Source organism: Manis pentadactyla, chromosome 8 (assembly GCF_030020395.1).
Source record: "Manis pentadactyla isolate mManPen7 chromosome 8, mManPen7.hap1, whole genome shotgun sequence".
NCBI lineage: Eukaryota > Metazoa > Chordata > Mammalia > Pholidota > Manidae > Manis > Manis pentadactyla.
The window spans coordinates 92,654,613-92,670,689 of record NC_080026.1 but is presented as its reverse complement, the minus strand read 5'-3'; the positions used below and the strand labels follow the sequence as shown (position 1 = coordinate 92,670,689).

Below are 16,077 nucleotides of genomic sequence, written 5' to 3'. Positions count from 1 at the left end.
TCTTCTTACCTTTGGTCCAGGAATGCCTTGGAGCCCCTGCATTTGGAATCAAAACAAGGTGCCTCAGAACTGCATTTCTGGTTAAGTCAAAAAAACCTTGTGCACAAGTTGGACAATAAGAGCAAGGGCTTGGGGCGCAACACTTGGGCTGGGGTCCTTGTCCAAGGGAGGTAGAAGGGAATGCTAAGGGGGGTATTGCTTGGGGCTCCCCAGGATGGGGTCTGAGCCAAGCTTTCCCAGCCATGGACTGACAGAGAATCTTTCTATGCTCCCCTCAATTGACCCAGAGTCTCAGGAAGATTCAAAGGGAATACAGCAAAAGTTGAATAAATTAATATACGCAAAGTGCTTAGAGCAGTGTCCGGCCCATAGTAAGTTTCAATAAATGCTGGCTATTACCATTATTACTATGACTACTACTTTTATGAATGACAGTGGGTGACACAGTGCCATGGGGACTATGGACCTTGCTGAGACAAGGAACAACAGCTGTTGCTTTAGGATGCTTGGGGGGCCCCTCTAGATGCAATTCCAAGGGGACTGTTTAAAGGCCTCCTCTTATCATCTGTGACCATGGAAAGGCCAATCCAGTGTGGCCGGTTTTAAATGGATCACTTTCTACTTTGATCCTGGTCTTCTTGCTGGTTGGTTAGCAGGAAGGAGGAAGGGGAAGGAGCAGGTGTCTGATGGCTTAGTGACAGAGCAACTCCTATAGGGTGGTGGATCCAGACCCCAGGGCTGCCAGTCAGCTGTTTCCATGATGTCACCAAGATGGCGCCTGTTTAACGTGGGAGGGCCAAGGAGTAGGGAGGGGTTTGTTGATGAGACAGGTCATCCTGGGAGGAGGAGGAGACAGGGACCTGAGGCTGAGATTGAACCCAGTAACTAGCATGGGGAGGGGACGTTATTGCAGTGACCACAATTCTGATAAACCCTCTAAACTTACTGGAGGTCCAGGAGGCCCCTCTGGCCCTGGTGGCCCAGGAACCTGGAAGTCAAAGGGAGATTGTTAGTCCACCCAATACACTCTCAGTGGTCCTTCCTTTTGACGTGGCCCAGAGTCCAGCTGGAGACTACAAAGTCGGGGGACAGAACTGCCCAGCACAGTCTCCCAAAAGAAGGCTTAGAACAGGTCAGAAACGCATAGCAACTCATTAGCGTGCACAATGTTGAGAAAACACATTGCCAGGATATGTCCTCACAACATCTATTTTTCCTGATTTTCTTGAAAAACCAGAAAATCTGGCCATGCTAGGTTCTTGCTCTTGCACAGCAAGAACTGCCTGGAGCTGCAAAAAGCCTTCCCCTCCAGGTGGGGCATGACACCTTCAGTTTGCCCCACTCCCACCGTGGTCTCTAACCTGGACCTTGTGGGACTTTGATGCATGCCTGCCCTTTTGAGCATTGAATTCAAGACCTTTGGCTTAGAGGAGCAGAGATGGGTTATCTGGAATGGGGGGAGGTGGACATGTTTTGAAAGAATATTCCTCAAGGGTCCCAGGTTTGTAACAGAGACTGCTGGTCTCCCTTTCCCTAGAGAGTGGGCTGAAGTAGAAAAGGTGTAGACTGGACAGGGGAGATGGGGAGCCCCAGGGTGTTTGATCTCTCTCTGGAGGACGGTGTTCACTGCAGACTCCATCTCTGATGGCAGTGGACATCCATTTGTCCACAGGCAGCCATCCCAGAGGCAGGAAGGAGACCTGACTGCTCCTTTCTCAGCTGGTCACTGTATTTTGGCTTTGGAGTTCTTGCCTTCCTGGGAGTAGAATTCTCTGGAATTTGGCCAGGGTGGGGACCCCTCTGCCAGGCCACCATAGAGGGAGCCCCTGTACGGGGCAGGCAGGGGACCTCTGAAGTCTCTTGGACCTGTTCACTTTTTAGCTCTGTAATACTATAGACTCCTTGTGGGGACCTCAATCTTAAGAAACTCTATTTTCTTAAAAAAAAAAAAAAGATTACTGCTTTTTTTCTTAGTATAAGTCAGTAATTCACGTTTCCTGATTGTGGTAGTGCTTATACAAATCTGTGCATGTATCACAATGCACAGAACTATACACATTCCCACAAAAGTCAATTTTACTGTATGATACTTTAAAAAATAAAAAAGGTAAAGTAATACAAAATGTTAAAATATTTTGTAAATTAAAGAAAATTTAAAGAAAGAGGAAGGATAAGTATCTCTGAGTATTGTTAATATTTTTTTCCTTCCATTCTTCCTCTATGCATAAAATGTCTTTGAATATATGTCCATACTTACGATGATATTATATATGTGATTTGATTCTCTGCTCTTTTTCACTTAACATGAAACCCATTTTCCCATTGTTTGGTATGTTCCCCACAAGCCTCCTTTAAACGTCAATGTGCTGGTCACTGCGTGGAATGGAAATGAGTTACTACCTAGCCACGGCTTGGAGCAATGCTTGGCACAAGGTATGCTCTCCAACATGGGGATCATTATTACCATAAGTTATTTAATCATTTCCTTCTTGTTAGAAATGTAGGTTGTTTCCAATTTTTACTTGAAATACTTCTGGAGGTAACATTTTTGTGTATAATGCTGCTCCTGAATTTTGGAGCATTTCTTCAGAAGGTTATCCACCTCTAAAGAAGTAGCATATGTATTATGTGATCAGGGCTATTTCATTAAATGCAGGTGGGGCTTGGTGACACTGAGGATGACAGGGACCAGGGGACCTCTCCTGGGACTGAAAAGGCTGGGGGTCTCTTCCTTAGCTCTGTGGTGGTGTCTGGGTGGCAGAGGTCCACCCCCCGAGACGTGCTCTCCATCACGGAGCCTTGAGTTCCGTTACTTTCCTGGCTCTTTCCCCTGAGCCTACAGATATGCTGCATTCACATCTTATGAGAACCTGGCCTCCATGCTGACTACCTCTCGCTTACTGTTCTTTCCCCTTCCCTTCACCATCGCACCTCTTGGAGGATGACAACTCTCCCTGGAAAGCCTACCTCTGGAGCTTCTAGGCAAATGCCTACCAACTCTTTGAGAGCCTCTCCAACGACCTGTCTTCTGGGATGCTCACCCGCCTCCCTGAGCTGCTGCCGCTCTGCCTGCTGTCTACTGGGGACTGCTGGCTGCACAGGATGGCTCTGCTGATCTTCCTATTCCCGGATTCCAGCACCAGGAATGAAGCATGGCGGGTGGTCTGTGGATGCCCTTGGGGGACTTGATTAATGGGGAGTCCAAGCAGCAGGACTGAGGCTCTGAGGCTGACCCACTGTGGTGCTCAGTGATCATTCAGCTCTGGGCCCTCCCCCTGTCAGGCAGCTGTGAGTGTCATTCTAGAACAGGGGAACGCTGTGTGTCCTGGAGAGACTGTGGTGTGATGGGGTCCCTGTCAAACAACCTCCAGGACACAAAAGGCAGAGCAGGTACAACCTACCTCCACTCCTGGGTCACCCTTCTCGCCAGGTTCTCCTTTCTCTCCCTATGGGCACAAAACACCACAGTGTGGATGCCAGCACTCAGGAGAGACTGGCACAGACACACAGACCGGGAGAAAGCAGACCGGGACCAGACGGGGCTGAGTGTTGTCAAGGAACACTTTAGAGGCTGTGGAGGCAGTCAGCCTGAAGGTCAAAGCCTGGGGCTGGGGGCCTGTGACAAGAAGCTGAGGTTCCAGCATGTGTGAGGAGAGGCTGATATTCTGTATGCATCCTGCAGTGCACAGACTCTAGGGTGACCCTGTGACCTGTTTCTAACCAAGAGAAGATGGAATATGGCAAAGGTGATAGGCTATCACTCCTGTGATTATGTTACAAATTATAACATACATATCTTGTACAAATGCTAACATATAACATGATAAGATTATGTTACACACACACACACACACACACACACACACACACACACACACACACACACACAGCTCTGTCTTACCAGCACACACTGAGAAGCTCCTGCCGGCCTTGGCCTTAAAGAAGCAAGCTGCTATAAAGTGAACTGCCTACCATGGGGAAGGCCACATGGCAGGGGACCAGGTGGCCTTTAGGAGCTGAGAGACTCAGTCCTACTATAGCAAGGAACTGATTTATGCCAGCAGCAGTGAGCTTGGAAAAGGATCCCAGCTCCAGACGAGAATGCTGCTGTCTGGGTGAGGACCCAGCATGCCTGGACTCCTGACCCACAGAAACTGGGAGATAAGTGTGCATTGTTTCAAGCCACAAAATTTGAGGAGATTTGTTATGTAACTACAGAAAAGAAATATGGCTACAGACAGAGTGAGGGCTGGTGGGTGGAGGTTGGTGAGGAAGTTTCCACACCACATCCAGGGCACGCCCTCCAGCCTGGAGCTGCCCCACAATGAAGGGGACACGTCAGGAGGTTGTGAGCTGCCTGCCTGGCCCAGCTGAGCGAGGCAGCCACGTTTGGTCAGTAGCTTCTGAGAATTCCTACTCCGGGTCAGAGTTGGGACTGGCTGGCCTCTGAAGTTCTTTACACTTCTAAGAGAACTCTAACAAGATTCTAGCACCTTTGAACCAGGTTGATGCCTGAAGACAAAGGCCATGACGCTATGAGCTAGTGAAGCTGGAACCCCCGGTTACACTAAATGCCCCTCAGGGAGTAGCTGATCCCTCCTGAGGTTGGGTAGGCAGTGGGGGTTATGCAGCCTTGTGGCAGTGCCAGACACCCGCCAGGCTGGTGACCACAGCCCGCTCATTGCTCTCATCCACAGCTGCCAGCCAATAACCTTGATATGTGGCACCCCCGCCTTACTGTAAATCCTGGGAGCCCGATGGGGCCAGGCAATCCTGTCGTTCCTGGTCTCCCTTGGCCACCTGGTTCTCCTTTCTCCCCAGTTGGGCCGTCTAAACCCTACAGATAGGCAAAGATCTCTGTTAGTCAAGCGCAAGATTGTCACGCTCCGTGATCAACTACGACATGCATGCATGAATCTCTTCCTCCAAGGGCAGGTGTTTAGGATGGTACCCATTTCACAGTTGGAAACCACTGAGGCCCTGAGGAATCTCCCAAATCATGTCAACAGACTAGTTGGACTGGGGTCAGGTCCCTTTTACATACATGCAAACTCTCCTGGGCCTGGGATTTCTGTATGCTTTCCAAAGAGGTAGATTTAAAGCCATGACTTCATCTCCTTCCCAACAACCCAGAGGTACCTGGAGAAGGCATTTTTACCCTCATTGTGGGAACAAGGAGCAGGAGGCCGTGCAAGGCTCAGTGATTCTCCCAGGGACACAGACAGGAGATGGCAGACAGGACCCAGGCCTCTCGAGGTGGGAAACTGGCCTTCACAAAGTAAGTGGCTAAAGGGGAAACCCAGGTAAATGCCCTGTCCCCAACCCCCAGTTCCAGGCTTCCAGTCTAGGCCCCAGCAGGCACTGTGAGGAGGCCATGTGGGGGGTGGCGTCAGCTGCCAGCTGGCTCCGGCACTCACCGGCGGGCCTGCCTGCCCTGCCTCGCCTTTCTCTCCCTTCTCTCCTGGGCTCCCCATGTGTCCATCTTCTCCCTTCATTCCTGCAGGCCCCATCTTTCCTGGGGGGCCTTGGGGACCAGAAGGGCCCATGTCTCCTGGTTTGCCTCGAGGTCCCTTTAGAAAATATCAGCAACACTTATTAGATACACTAATGGAGAGAAGAGAGAGAGAGATCACCAAAGAATGGGAGATCCAAAGGACTTGGCTCAGGGTGCTTGACTGGACCAGGCAGAGCCCATCCCACTCCCTGCGGGGATCTGAGGGACTCAACACCAGCCCAGCTCACCCCACTGTGTGTCTGCCTAGCTCCTCGGGTGCCGGCAATGGGGGGCTTAGCTGGACTTTAGCAGGGTCGGCCTCCCCCTCCCCTCTCCCTTCCCCACGAGGCTCACCCCTGGGCCTCTTTCAGAGTCTTCTGCCCTCTCCCCACCAGAGCATGGACCACATTTAGAGGTTTGTCCAGGGGCATCTGTTCTTACCTTTTCCCCATCGAGTCCTGGAGGGCCTGGCAGTCCAATCTCCCCCTGCAGCCAGAACAACTAAAGGTCACTCAGCACAGAAGAGCAGTTACTGTCCCTCATGCAGCATGTCCCACGAGACAGGCATGCTTTTCCCCACTTTCCCAGGAGGTGTCTTTGTTCTACAGTGGGGGGTACCCATGGCCCCAGCTAGTGAAGAGTGGAGACAGATCCCAGGCTGGGCCTTCAGGCTCCACAGTCCATGTTTTAGCCACAACCTCCCATGCTGCTTCTGAGGGCCCTGGGGGCTCCCCCTTGGCTCCCTGGGAGGGGTGCTGGCCTCCTGTCCTCCCCAGACCCAGCCCTCCCCACATCTTTACCTGCACTCAAGCCCCTTTTACAGGTCAGGGAGGGAGATGAAGGGGGCAGAGCCAGTGCAGTGCCAGGGCAAAATGATGCGGAGAGAGGGGCAGAGAGGAGAGGACAGTGCATTCTGCCTGACTGACCAGGGAGGCTTCAAGAGGGGGTGGCTTCTGAGTTGGGCTTGAAAGATGAGGACTTTGAAAGGTAGGGAAGAAGGCGAGAAACTTCAGGGCACGGACCTTCTTGGGCAGAGGACACAGCAGCCAACCTGCGTGACCTTCTGAGAAAAATCTGAGGGATGGGGTCAGGGAATGAGGGAGGGGTTCACATGCCACAGTCCCTGACGTGGGTTAGGGTCCCTGCTGTGGCTCTGGCTGGGCAGGACTCATCTAGACTCAGGCTCCGCCACAAACAGAGAGGCCTTGAGTTACAGGAGCCCAAGACACACAGCAAGGGGAGAACGGCAGAGCCAGCCGGGAGGAGGGAGAGAGTGCCTGCGCCGTGGGCAGGTGGGGCCCAGTGCCCTGGAGCATCAGCAGGATTACAGGTCAGAGGGCTGCGGTGGCTCTGGGAGAGGGGAGGGTCACAGGACACAGGGAGCTCTGCACTCGGGGACACACAGTGCCTCTGCGGTGTCCGCATCCCCATTGTCAAGACAAGTGTTACCTTTTGGCCTGAGATCCCTGGAGCTCCAGGTGGGCCGATTTGGCCAGGAAGACCAGGTGGCCCCTAGGAAAGAAAAGAAAGATGTGTTAAGAATATTCCAACCAAGGAAGGGTGGCCTGTTGCCAGAGGGGTGTATGTGGAGGCTGGTTTACAGACATCAATCATTTTCAGACATTTCAAACATTTTCAAAAGTATTCAAAGGAACACTTCTTTTGCAAAGGAAATAACATGGGGACCCCACAATGTGAAGCACATAAGCACTGCTGAGTGTGTCTGGGTTGAAGTGGGGGTGGGGTGGGCATTCTAGAGCTATGCCTGACAACCTATAGTTCTTCTTCCTTCTAGGGCACCCCTGGGGGCTCCTGCATTCCAAGAAGACAAATCTGTCCTACCCTGACAGTGACTTAAAAATGTTTCCAGGAAACAATGTCAATGCCCTTCAACAGCTGAAGGTCTGGTATATCCATCCAATGGACTACTACTCAGCAGTGAAAAGAGAACCAAGCCCTGTTGCCTGCGGCACAGCAGATGAAACCCAGACACATTATGCTGAGCAGAAGCCAGACCCAGATGGCTACATATGTTGTGATTCCATTCATATGACATTCTAGAAGAGACACATCTAATCTATGGGGACAGAAAGCAGATCAGTGGTGGCCCAGGGCTGGGGCTAGTTGTGAGATTGACTCCTAAGGCACATGAAGGAACTTTCTAGAGTGGATACATGGGTGTATACATTTATCAAAACTCATCAAACTCTACACCTAAAATGGGTACATTTTATTGTATGTAAATTATACTTATACTTCAAGGTTGATTAAAAGAAGAAAAAGTTTTTCCAGGAAAGTTTTCTTCCAATAGCTATTACCAATAATGTATTTTAGTGTACCCAAATGAAGCTCCTGGATCCCGGGACCATGTGGTGTTAATACCAATTTCTGGGGTTGGTGATTTGATTGGTGTTTGATTCTGGGTTTCTGATGATTCACACATCCCTCAGTGTGTTCTGTGGCAGATGGCCACTTAAAATGTTATCTGAAATGAAATTCACTTTTGAGTAGTTTGAGAACTTCAGGATCTTCCTTTTTCTCTCTGCCTGGAAGTTAAACCTCATGGCAGTCGTTTTAACTACAAATATTCACTGAAGGCCTGTCACTGGTAGGCATGCATGCAAAATCTGGGCTTGGAATTCACGGGTGCTCCAAGTGTAGATAATGAAACAGATTTCTAGGCAAGGGGGAAATGTGGAGGGTCACTACTGAGTTTTTAGGATTCTGGATTTTATTAGCCGAGAAAAAGAAGAAATATGAAAGCATCCTCCTCTATGCCTCTATTTCCTTAACACAGCTATAATGACAGCCCAGCATTTATACTGTGACAAGAGTGCAGAGCAGCATTGGTGAAGGGCCACTCCAGCCACTCCCTAGCGCCCCTGCCCAGGCTTCAGTCACCCTCCGCCCTAACACTGCAGGGTCACCCCAGCCCAGAAGTCCTAAGTCTGCGTTCTGGACATGAGACCTCAATCCTCGCTTCCAGGCTGTGCTTCCTGAGCCCCCAGCCTGCTGTCTGAAGAACGGGAGGGAGGAAGACTTACCATCAAGGCCAGCGTCCGGATCTCCTAGAAAACCAACACCATGTGATCAGCTGAGGGTAAGTCAAGAGCTCTCTGGAGGGTCCCCTTGGCCCAGTCACGGACACCTGGGAGCTGGGCCCTTGAAGGAGCTGTGTAGCGGCAGTCCCTCTCGGGTGGCTCCGTGTCTCCCATCCCCACACACTCTCCCACCACTCCCAGAGGTTTGTAATCACTGGACAGTGAATACATCTCCCTAAATGCTGCTCTAAGGCTGTCCGACATCAGACAAGCACTAAAATGGACTGCAATCTCCCTTCACTTTGCCAAAGAGGGAGGAAGCAGCATCTCTTATTCTTTCTAATTGCCAACTGAGAACCTTTCTTTTGCTCTTTCCTCTTCTCCCAGAACCCAGATTTCAAGGCTCTGATGTACCTCCTTTTAAAAACAAACTCAGTATAGCAAAATAAGGAACTATTCAAAACATAAATCAAAGGGACAACTGTTGGCATTAAAAAAGAATTGTACACCTTATAAATGGATTCACGCAGGCACAAAGATTCCTTTAAAGGAGTGGTTCTCAGCCTGGGGCAACTTTGCCCCCCAGGGGACTTTGGTCACGTCTGGAGACCTATTTTGGTCATCAAAGCTTGAGGGGAGGGGTTGCTATTGGCATCCAGTGGGCAAAATCCAGGGAGGGATGCGGCTGAATATCCTACAGTTCGCGGGACAGCCCTCCCCCACAAGCCCTCAACAAAGATTGTACAGCCCTTAATGTCAACAGTGCTGGGAAACCACTTTAAAGGGTGGGTACTACATGAACTTGAAATATTTAAGTTGACGTAAAAGGGAGATGTGCTCCTGGAAGGAAGATTCTGCTGTGTGAAAGGGGAGCATGTGTATGAGGATGTGAGGCCCCAGGACCCCAAAGGAGCCAGCACCCTGCAGCGTGCCAGGATGCTCCAAGTATGGCTCTCAGTTACCCAGAGCCAGGCTAACCTGCCGGCTGGGCCCCAATGGACGGGCAGGCCACCTGGATGCCGAATGAGGGTGGGCATTTGCCTGGAGGCTGCATGGTGGGAGGCCAGAGGAGAGAAAGCAAGGGAGCAACTCCCCTGGAAGCTCCGCCCAGCGGCCTGGCCTGGGAGACGCAAATCGGGGTGTTGAAGCACTCCCGCATCGGGGCCTTGGTGCAGAGCCAGGAGGCCCCTGAGCACCTCCAGATCTTGACTCCCTGGGTTAGCCCTCACTCACCTGGAGAGCCTCACTGATGTTTCCGTTGTAATCCACCATCTCACCTTTCCCTGGTTCTCCCTTGGAGCCCTGCAGGACAAATGAGATCTCAACCCAGGGCCTGGGCCAGCAGGGGTCTGAGGACAGCTGCTGCCTGCTCTCTATCCAAGGGGACTGTAGCCCAGAATGGCTGGGCCGGCTCCACACCGGTGGGTCCAGGGCAGCCGGAGGGGGTGCCTATCAGGGGGTTCCAAACACTCAGAGAATACCCAGGGGTTCTAGAACAAATGGAGAGGACTCCATGAGAACTCTGGGCCAGACAGACCTCTAAAAGACTGAGCTCAATCCTGGCCACAATGTCAGACCTCCTATCTGGAGCCAGGATGCTCTTCCCCTCCCTCCCCCTCTAGACCCCAGGGACAAGAGACCTCATGCTGTGCCCCAGGGAGGTTAGATGTCATGCTGGGACTCTGGGTGAGACATGCATGTACCTTGGGGCCAGCTGGTCCCTGTTCTCCAGCTGCTCCAGGCTCCCCCTGTTGCATGACAAAATTGCGGTGGAATGGGGATAAAGCTGTGTGTGAGAGAACCTGATGCTCCCAGATGGGCCATGCCTCAGGGGCCAGGAGGCTCATCTTAACCCAGCCAAAGAGGATGCAGACTTCCTGTGCAGTGAAGTATGGGCTCCACCCTTTCAGGAGGCACCCCACCGCCACGCCCTGCTCTCTCTCCAGCTCCTCTGGGCTCCTCCCACTTCACACTTAAAGATATTCTTTCTGCCCTGCATGAGCTGTTAGTGACTCCACCTGTGCCTGTCTGGTGACCTCTCCCAGGACCCTAAGTCAGCCTCCTCCTTGGAACTTGGCCTTTTGCTTCTTTGTACAGTTGGTCCTGGATCAATGTGGTGTGATCTGTATGGGCCCACTTAGCAGACTTTCTTCAGTGAATGTGTGGGAAACATGTTCTGGGAAAAATTTGTAACAATTTGAAGAACATTTTCTTTGCTCTAGCTTCCTTTGTTTTAAGAATACAGCATATAATACATGTAACATATAAAATACATGTTAATCAACTATGTTATCTGTAAAGCTTCTAGTCAACAAACAATAGGCTATTTACTGGTAGTTCACTTTTTGGAAAGTCAAAAGTTATATGTGGAATTTTTGACTGTATGTGTGTGTGTGGGGGGGGTTGGCACCCCCTAAGTCCTGTGTTGTTCAAGTGTCAACTGTATTTCCATCCTGCTCAAGGAGGAAGGGCTCAGCTTTCTGCCAGTTGCCTGGGTGGTCAATAATTGCCATGGAGAGCCTCGTGGCTTTTTCCAGGCTTCTCTACTTGTAAAAGGTCCAAACTGCAGGATGAAATATGAGGGCAGGTGGTGTAAGGCACTAGGAACCCCTGACCTCCTGGAGGAGGTGGGTGGAGGGATTTGTTCTTGTTGGAAATGAGGAAGAACCACGGGGAATAAAGGAAAGAGGGGTGTAAACAATGAAAAACAAACCACAGATCCAATTGTTCTGGGATAATGTTAATGTTAAAGACATTAAAAAAAAATCAAGATAGAATAGAAAGTAAAAATAAAGGGACAACAAGCCTTTTAATATAACTCAACTCCTGATGACTCTGCAGTTGGCCAGCTTGCTGAGTGTGGATGAGCCACCCAGGTGAGCTGCCCTCTACCTCCCACCCCCAAGGCATTTTGGTCACTGGCACCAGTGCAGACACAGCAGCACCACCTGTTCTGTAGGACACAGCTGGACAGAAGTGGGAGCCGCACCTCCAGCCGTGTGGAAGCTAACAGAAGCAGGGCTCTGGCTCACTCCTCAGCCGGGGTGTCCTGTCCTGGGACCAGCCTGTGCATGACTGCTGCCATAGAGGAAGGTTCTCCCAAGCCACCAGGAGACATGGCAGCTAGGAGTCATGGCCCATCAGCCTTGTGCCCTGGGGGTGCTCGTGACTCTGAGCTGGGGCTTGAACTCCCAAGCTGACCCTAATGCTGCTGCTATTAGATCTGGGGGCTTCTGTACCTTGTCTCCTTGCTGTCCCGGGGAGCCGCCAGGGCCACCGACACCAGCTTCTCCCTGGGGTAGAGAAGAGATGGGATGAAGGCATGCAGGGAAGCTCAGACAGATGCTTACAGTGGTAAGGGATGTTCTTGCTGTTGAGGTTCTGGGTATTAAGGGTCTTTGGGTTTCCATCTTTTTCTCTGCTGGCTTCTAACTCACCCCCATTTCACCTACCTGACTCCCATTCATACTTGGGTTCAGCCCAGGTCTCACCTCCTTCTGGCAGCCCTGCTTGTCTACTCCCTTCCTTCTCTGAGTTCTGCATTACAGGCTGGTGTCCACCCCACACTGCCAGGCCCTGCTCAGTTCTTGATTAACACACACATGCCAGGTTCTGCTGCAGCCTCCACCCATGCCTGGCCTCCCTGGGAGACAGGGGGAGTGTGAAGACCCTGGGCATGTAGGAAGGGAGCCCTAGGAGGCCTGGGTTGGGAGGTGCAGAGACAGCTAGAAAGAGGCCCCCTCCAAATACTTTCTATTTGATATTTCCACTGGATCTGGAGAGAGGATGTAAGTTTGGGAACAGTATTCTAGCTTTCCTTTCCTTCTATTCCAGAATGCAGAGGCAATAGTGGCCAGTTTTCCCCAGTCCCAAATAAAGACCCAAGATGTGCCAGGTGTCCATCCATGCCCTGTGGGGTCAGTGGAACAGACTCCAACACTGGGGGATGTCACAGAGCCTGGGTGGCAGTGCCACCTTTGGCAAAGCTGGTGCTCCTGCCAGGCAGGCCCTATTCCCATCACGGTCAGAGAGCATGTAGGGGACAGCCTGAGACCCTTGCTGCCACTTCATCTTGCCTGTCTATGTGGTTTCTTGTGGCTGCCTACATGTATCCCTGTGAACTGTGGGTTTGTTTCTCCTGCTAGATTGTGAGCAAGCCAAGGGCAGGTTCTCTGTAGCTTCACAGCCTATAGCAGTCCCTGGACAAAGGTCAATGTAATGAGTGTGTGTATTGCCTCAAATCATGTAGAGCAATGAATCCTTTCCTTATAAGCTAAGGAAGAGACCTCCCTCTCCTCTTTTCCCTAGGTTGGTATAACAAACCACGCAACACGGGAGGTGTCTGCTTGGGAAACCCAGCTCTCACCCCTGCAGTTCCCACCCAGTGCAAGGGAAGTGGGGGCAGCCCCATTGGAATCTGCTCCTCTGTGGCTACTGTCCCCACCGAAGTGTACCAGGTGGGGCCCAGCCGATCACTTGAGAATTCAGAGCCTGGGCAAAGGGCTTTCTGGCTGTCCCTGACTCAGTTACATCATAGACATTTGAATCAGTGGGGCTGCCCATCAGCCCTGGGTGGGGGGACATGTCTCCTGGATGGTCAGTCACTGCTTAGAAGCTGGAGAATTCACTGGAAAAACCACACAACTGGAGAGAAGGCAAGGTGTACAGGATAGAGAGTCCCCAAGAATGGGTTGAGGATAAAGGCTATGGCAAGCATCTCCCTAGAACACTGATCCCAGGGAAAGACTCACCTTTGGCCCTGGGGGCCCAGGGAGCCCTGGGGGGCCGGGCTCCCCTCTGCTTCCTCCAATGGAGTTGCCAGTGTCTCCTTTCTCTCCCTGGGGGTGGAAGGCAGAAAAACCATCACTGGGGCCACCTAGCCCTGGAGGGAGGTGCTCGATCCCTATCTTTTCTCCCCTCACAGTTCAAAGCCAAGGAGAAAGCAGACCACCCCTCAGTCTAGGCTGAACATGGTGGGGGGACATTAAGGGTCCTGTGGCCCCAGGATGGCTGGGGAGCAGAGGCATTCAGAAGCCTGGCCTGGACTGATCTGGCCTTGGGATCTGAGGAGAAAATGGAGCCAGTTATGAAAGAGAACATGTGTAGAGCTGAAACAAGAGTCCCATCAGGATCTGAGTCTAGAGCGGTATTTCTCAAAGTGTGTTCCCTGGAAGCCTGGGCTGGCAATACTTGCAATGTGAAAAGAGGGTCTGGCAGCCAAATGCTGTTAGGAAAGGCAGAATGGGGTGAGGCTTTACCCTTCACTGCAGGGTGCTTGGGTGCCCTGTGACATTCAAGGGGCTGTCCAAGGGCAGCTCTCCCCAAACTTATTTGACCTCAAGTCTTTTTTTAAAATGAGATACCTTATGGAGCTCATGTGCTATGGAGTACAGAGTACAGAGTTGGTGCAAATAAATCGCATGATGTTATAGCTATTGGTCTTTGAATTTGGGCATTTTTTGGCCAATCAGGGCTTCCCATGTAAAACCTCCCTCCCCAGACAGAATCTGCCTGTGTTCCATCCTGCTGCTTTCCCCAGACAGGAGGGACACCTTGAATGCTGCCCCACGTGAATGCACAGGGCTGGGAGTGTGGGTGGGGATGGACGCCAGGCCTCGACACAGAACCCAGCATGCAGAGCTCATTGACACCCATCTTCTGTCCCAGGAGGCCGAGTAGCCCAGGGGAGCCTGCAGCACCCTTTTCACCCTGCAGAGGAAATGCAGACAGTGTAGGCTTGGAGCTGTTTCTCCAGGATGTCTGCAAGGGCACCAGCCCATCCAGCATGGGGTTCTGGCTTTCCTCTCTCCTGCTGCCCTGCCCCTCTGTGGGCTGTTTTCTGAAGGACTCCACTTCCTACTGGACCCCTAACCAGGCCTGACACCTTCTTTGGCCATTTCACACTGGTGACAGCATCTGCATCATTGTTCTCCCATGTGGGCTGACCCTAATCACTCACACAGGGGGGAGGAACGACCCTGCTAGCTCATAACCAAGGCCAAGAGCATGTAGCTCCTTTTGGAGGCCCCTGGGGGAGAGACCAGCAGTTCAGGGCCAGCTGTTGGGGAAGCACTCCCTTTTAAATGCTGTGCTCTCTGTAACGCTCATAATGACTAGCAATTCGAGGTCCCAGTATCTAGGGAGAGAGCTCTCTGACGCCTCCTCCCTGCCTCTAGGGAAGGCAGAAACCATCTAACCACAGCTTCTCCTTTGGAGGAATGCTTTGAGAAGTTTGCCTCCTGTTATGGGTTAAATTGTATCCCCTGAAGTTCGTATGTTGAAGTCCTAATTCCCAGTGTCTCAGAATGTGATCTGAGTTGGAAATAGTTGCAGAGGAAACGAGTTACGATGAGGTCATGGTGGAGTAGGGTGGGCCCCTGACCCACTGACCCACTGAGCCACTGACCGGCATCTCCATGGAAAGGGGAGAGAGACGTGGGGCAGACACACCTGGGGGAGAGCAGCATGTGAAGGTGAAAGCAGAGACTGGTGTGGGGCTTCTGCAAGCCAAGGACCCCCAGGCTGTCTGCAAACCACCAGATACCAGGACAGACGCCTGGGACAGACTGTCCTTCACAACCGCAGCATGACCCAACCTGCTGACACCTTCATCTCAGACTCCTGGCCTCCAGAACTGTGGGACGACCTGCTTCTGTTGTTCAGCCGCTCCGTTTGTGGTCCTTTGGCAGGGCAGCCCTGGCAAGCTAATGCCCCTCCCTAACCAGCCTCTTCCACTCCCATGGAGCTCTCTTTCCCCTGACGTGGAGCACAGGCCCCACCCGCACAGTACAGATGAAGAGGCTGGGTGGCCGTGGATGACCCACCACTGTCCCCCGCAGCAGCAGCAGGACCAGGTCTAGCAGCCAGGTCTCCTGTCACTCTGGCTTCTACACCACAAAGGCTTCTCTTTGGGTTCACAGACTCTCCCGTATCAGAAGAGCCTCCAAGAGCACCTGTCAGGTCCGTGTGAGAAGCTCGCTTCTCCATAGGCTGATGGCCGGATGCTCATGTATGTAGTGATATAAACTGAGTGCCCTGGGGTCATAATTTGCTTAGCTGTCCTGGTGAATTTTCCAGCTGGAGTCACAAAAGATGCCCCACCAAGTCTTTGGGTGTCATTCTCTTGTCACTTTCCCTTGATAGAAGATGAATGACAAAATGGTCTGAAACTGGCCACAGGAGGGGAGAAGGCTGGGTAAGGGCCCAGATGAAGGGAGGGAAGTGAGTCTGGGGGCCCGGGCAGGCCCTGCTTTCCCAATGGGCACTCAGGAGAAAGACCCCTGCTCTCCTCTCTGAAGCTTTGCAAGCATGTAGCTGCTGAATTCTGGAGTAAAGGTCCAAAGGGAAAGGATGTGGTGCTGTCCTGACGATGTCCAGGGTGTGGGGACCATGGTCTTCCTTCCTTAGTAACCAATAGCTTTCAAGGAGGGAGGGCATACTCTCAAGGGCAATTTCCAAGGCTCTGCTAGGCCATCCAGCACCCCCTCTCCCTGGGGACACATGCACCCCAGCAAACTGCAGGCAGCACAGCAGCCCTGATGG

The 16,077-nt window shown here is 52.0% G+C and overlaps 1 protein-coding gene across 1 annotated transcript in view; it reads right to left on the bottom strand.

Annotated features, from left to right (window-relative positions):
* COL13A1 (collagen type XIII alpha 1 chain) overlaps positions 1 to 16,077 on the bottom strand; it is a 145,621-nt gene that overhangs the window by 20,934 nt on the left and 108,610 nt on the right. Inside the window, exons 20-32 of the mRNA XM_057505377.1 lie at positions 14,187 to 14,244; positions 13,287 to 13,369; positions 11,775 to 11,828; positions 10,239 to 10,283; positions 9,769 to 9,837; positions 8,539 to 8,562; positions 6,944 to 7,006; positions 5,936 to 5,980; positions 5,418 to 5,570; positions 4,739 to 4,837; positions 3,402 to 3,446; positions 947 to 988; positions 10 to 36 (exon numbers count right to left, since the gene is read on the bottom strand). Coding sequence (XP_057361360.1) covers positions 10 to 36; positions 947 to 988; positions 3,402 to 3,446; positions 4,739 to 4,837; positions 5,418 to 5,570; positions 5,936 to 5,980; positions 6,944 to 7,006; positions 8,539 to 8,562; positions 9,769 to 9,837; positions 10,239 to 10,283; positions 11,775 to 11,828; positions 13,287 to 13,369; positions 14,187 to 14,244 — 807 coding nt within the window. The remainder of the gene's footprint in view (positions 1 to 9; positions 37 to 946; positions 989 to 3,401; positions 3,447 to 4,738; positions 4,838 to 5,417; positions 5,571 to 5,935; positions 5,981 to 6,943; positions 7,007 to 8,538; positions 8,563 to 9,768; positions 9,838 to 10,238; positions 10,284 to 11,774; positions 11,829 to 13,286; positions 13,370 to 14,186; positions 14,245 to 16,077) is intronic.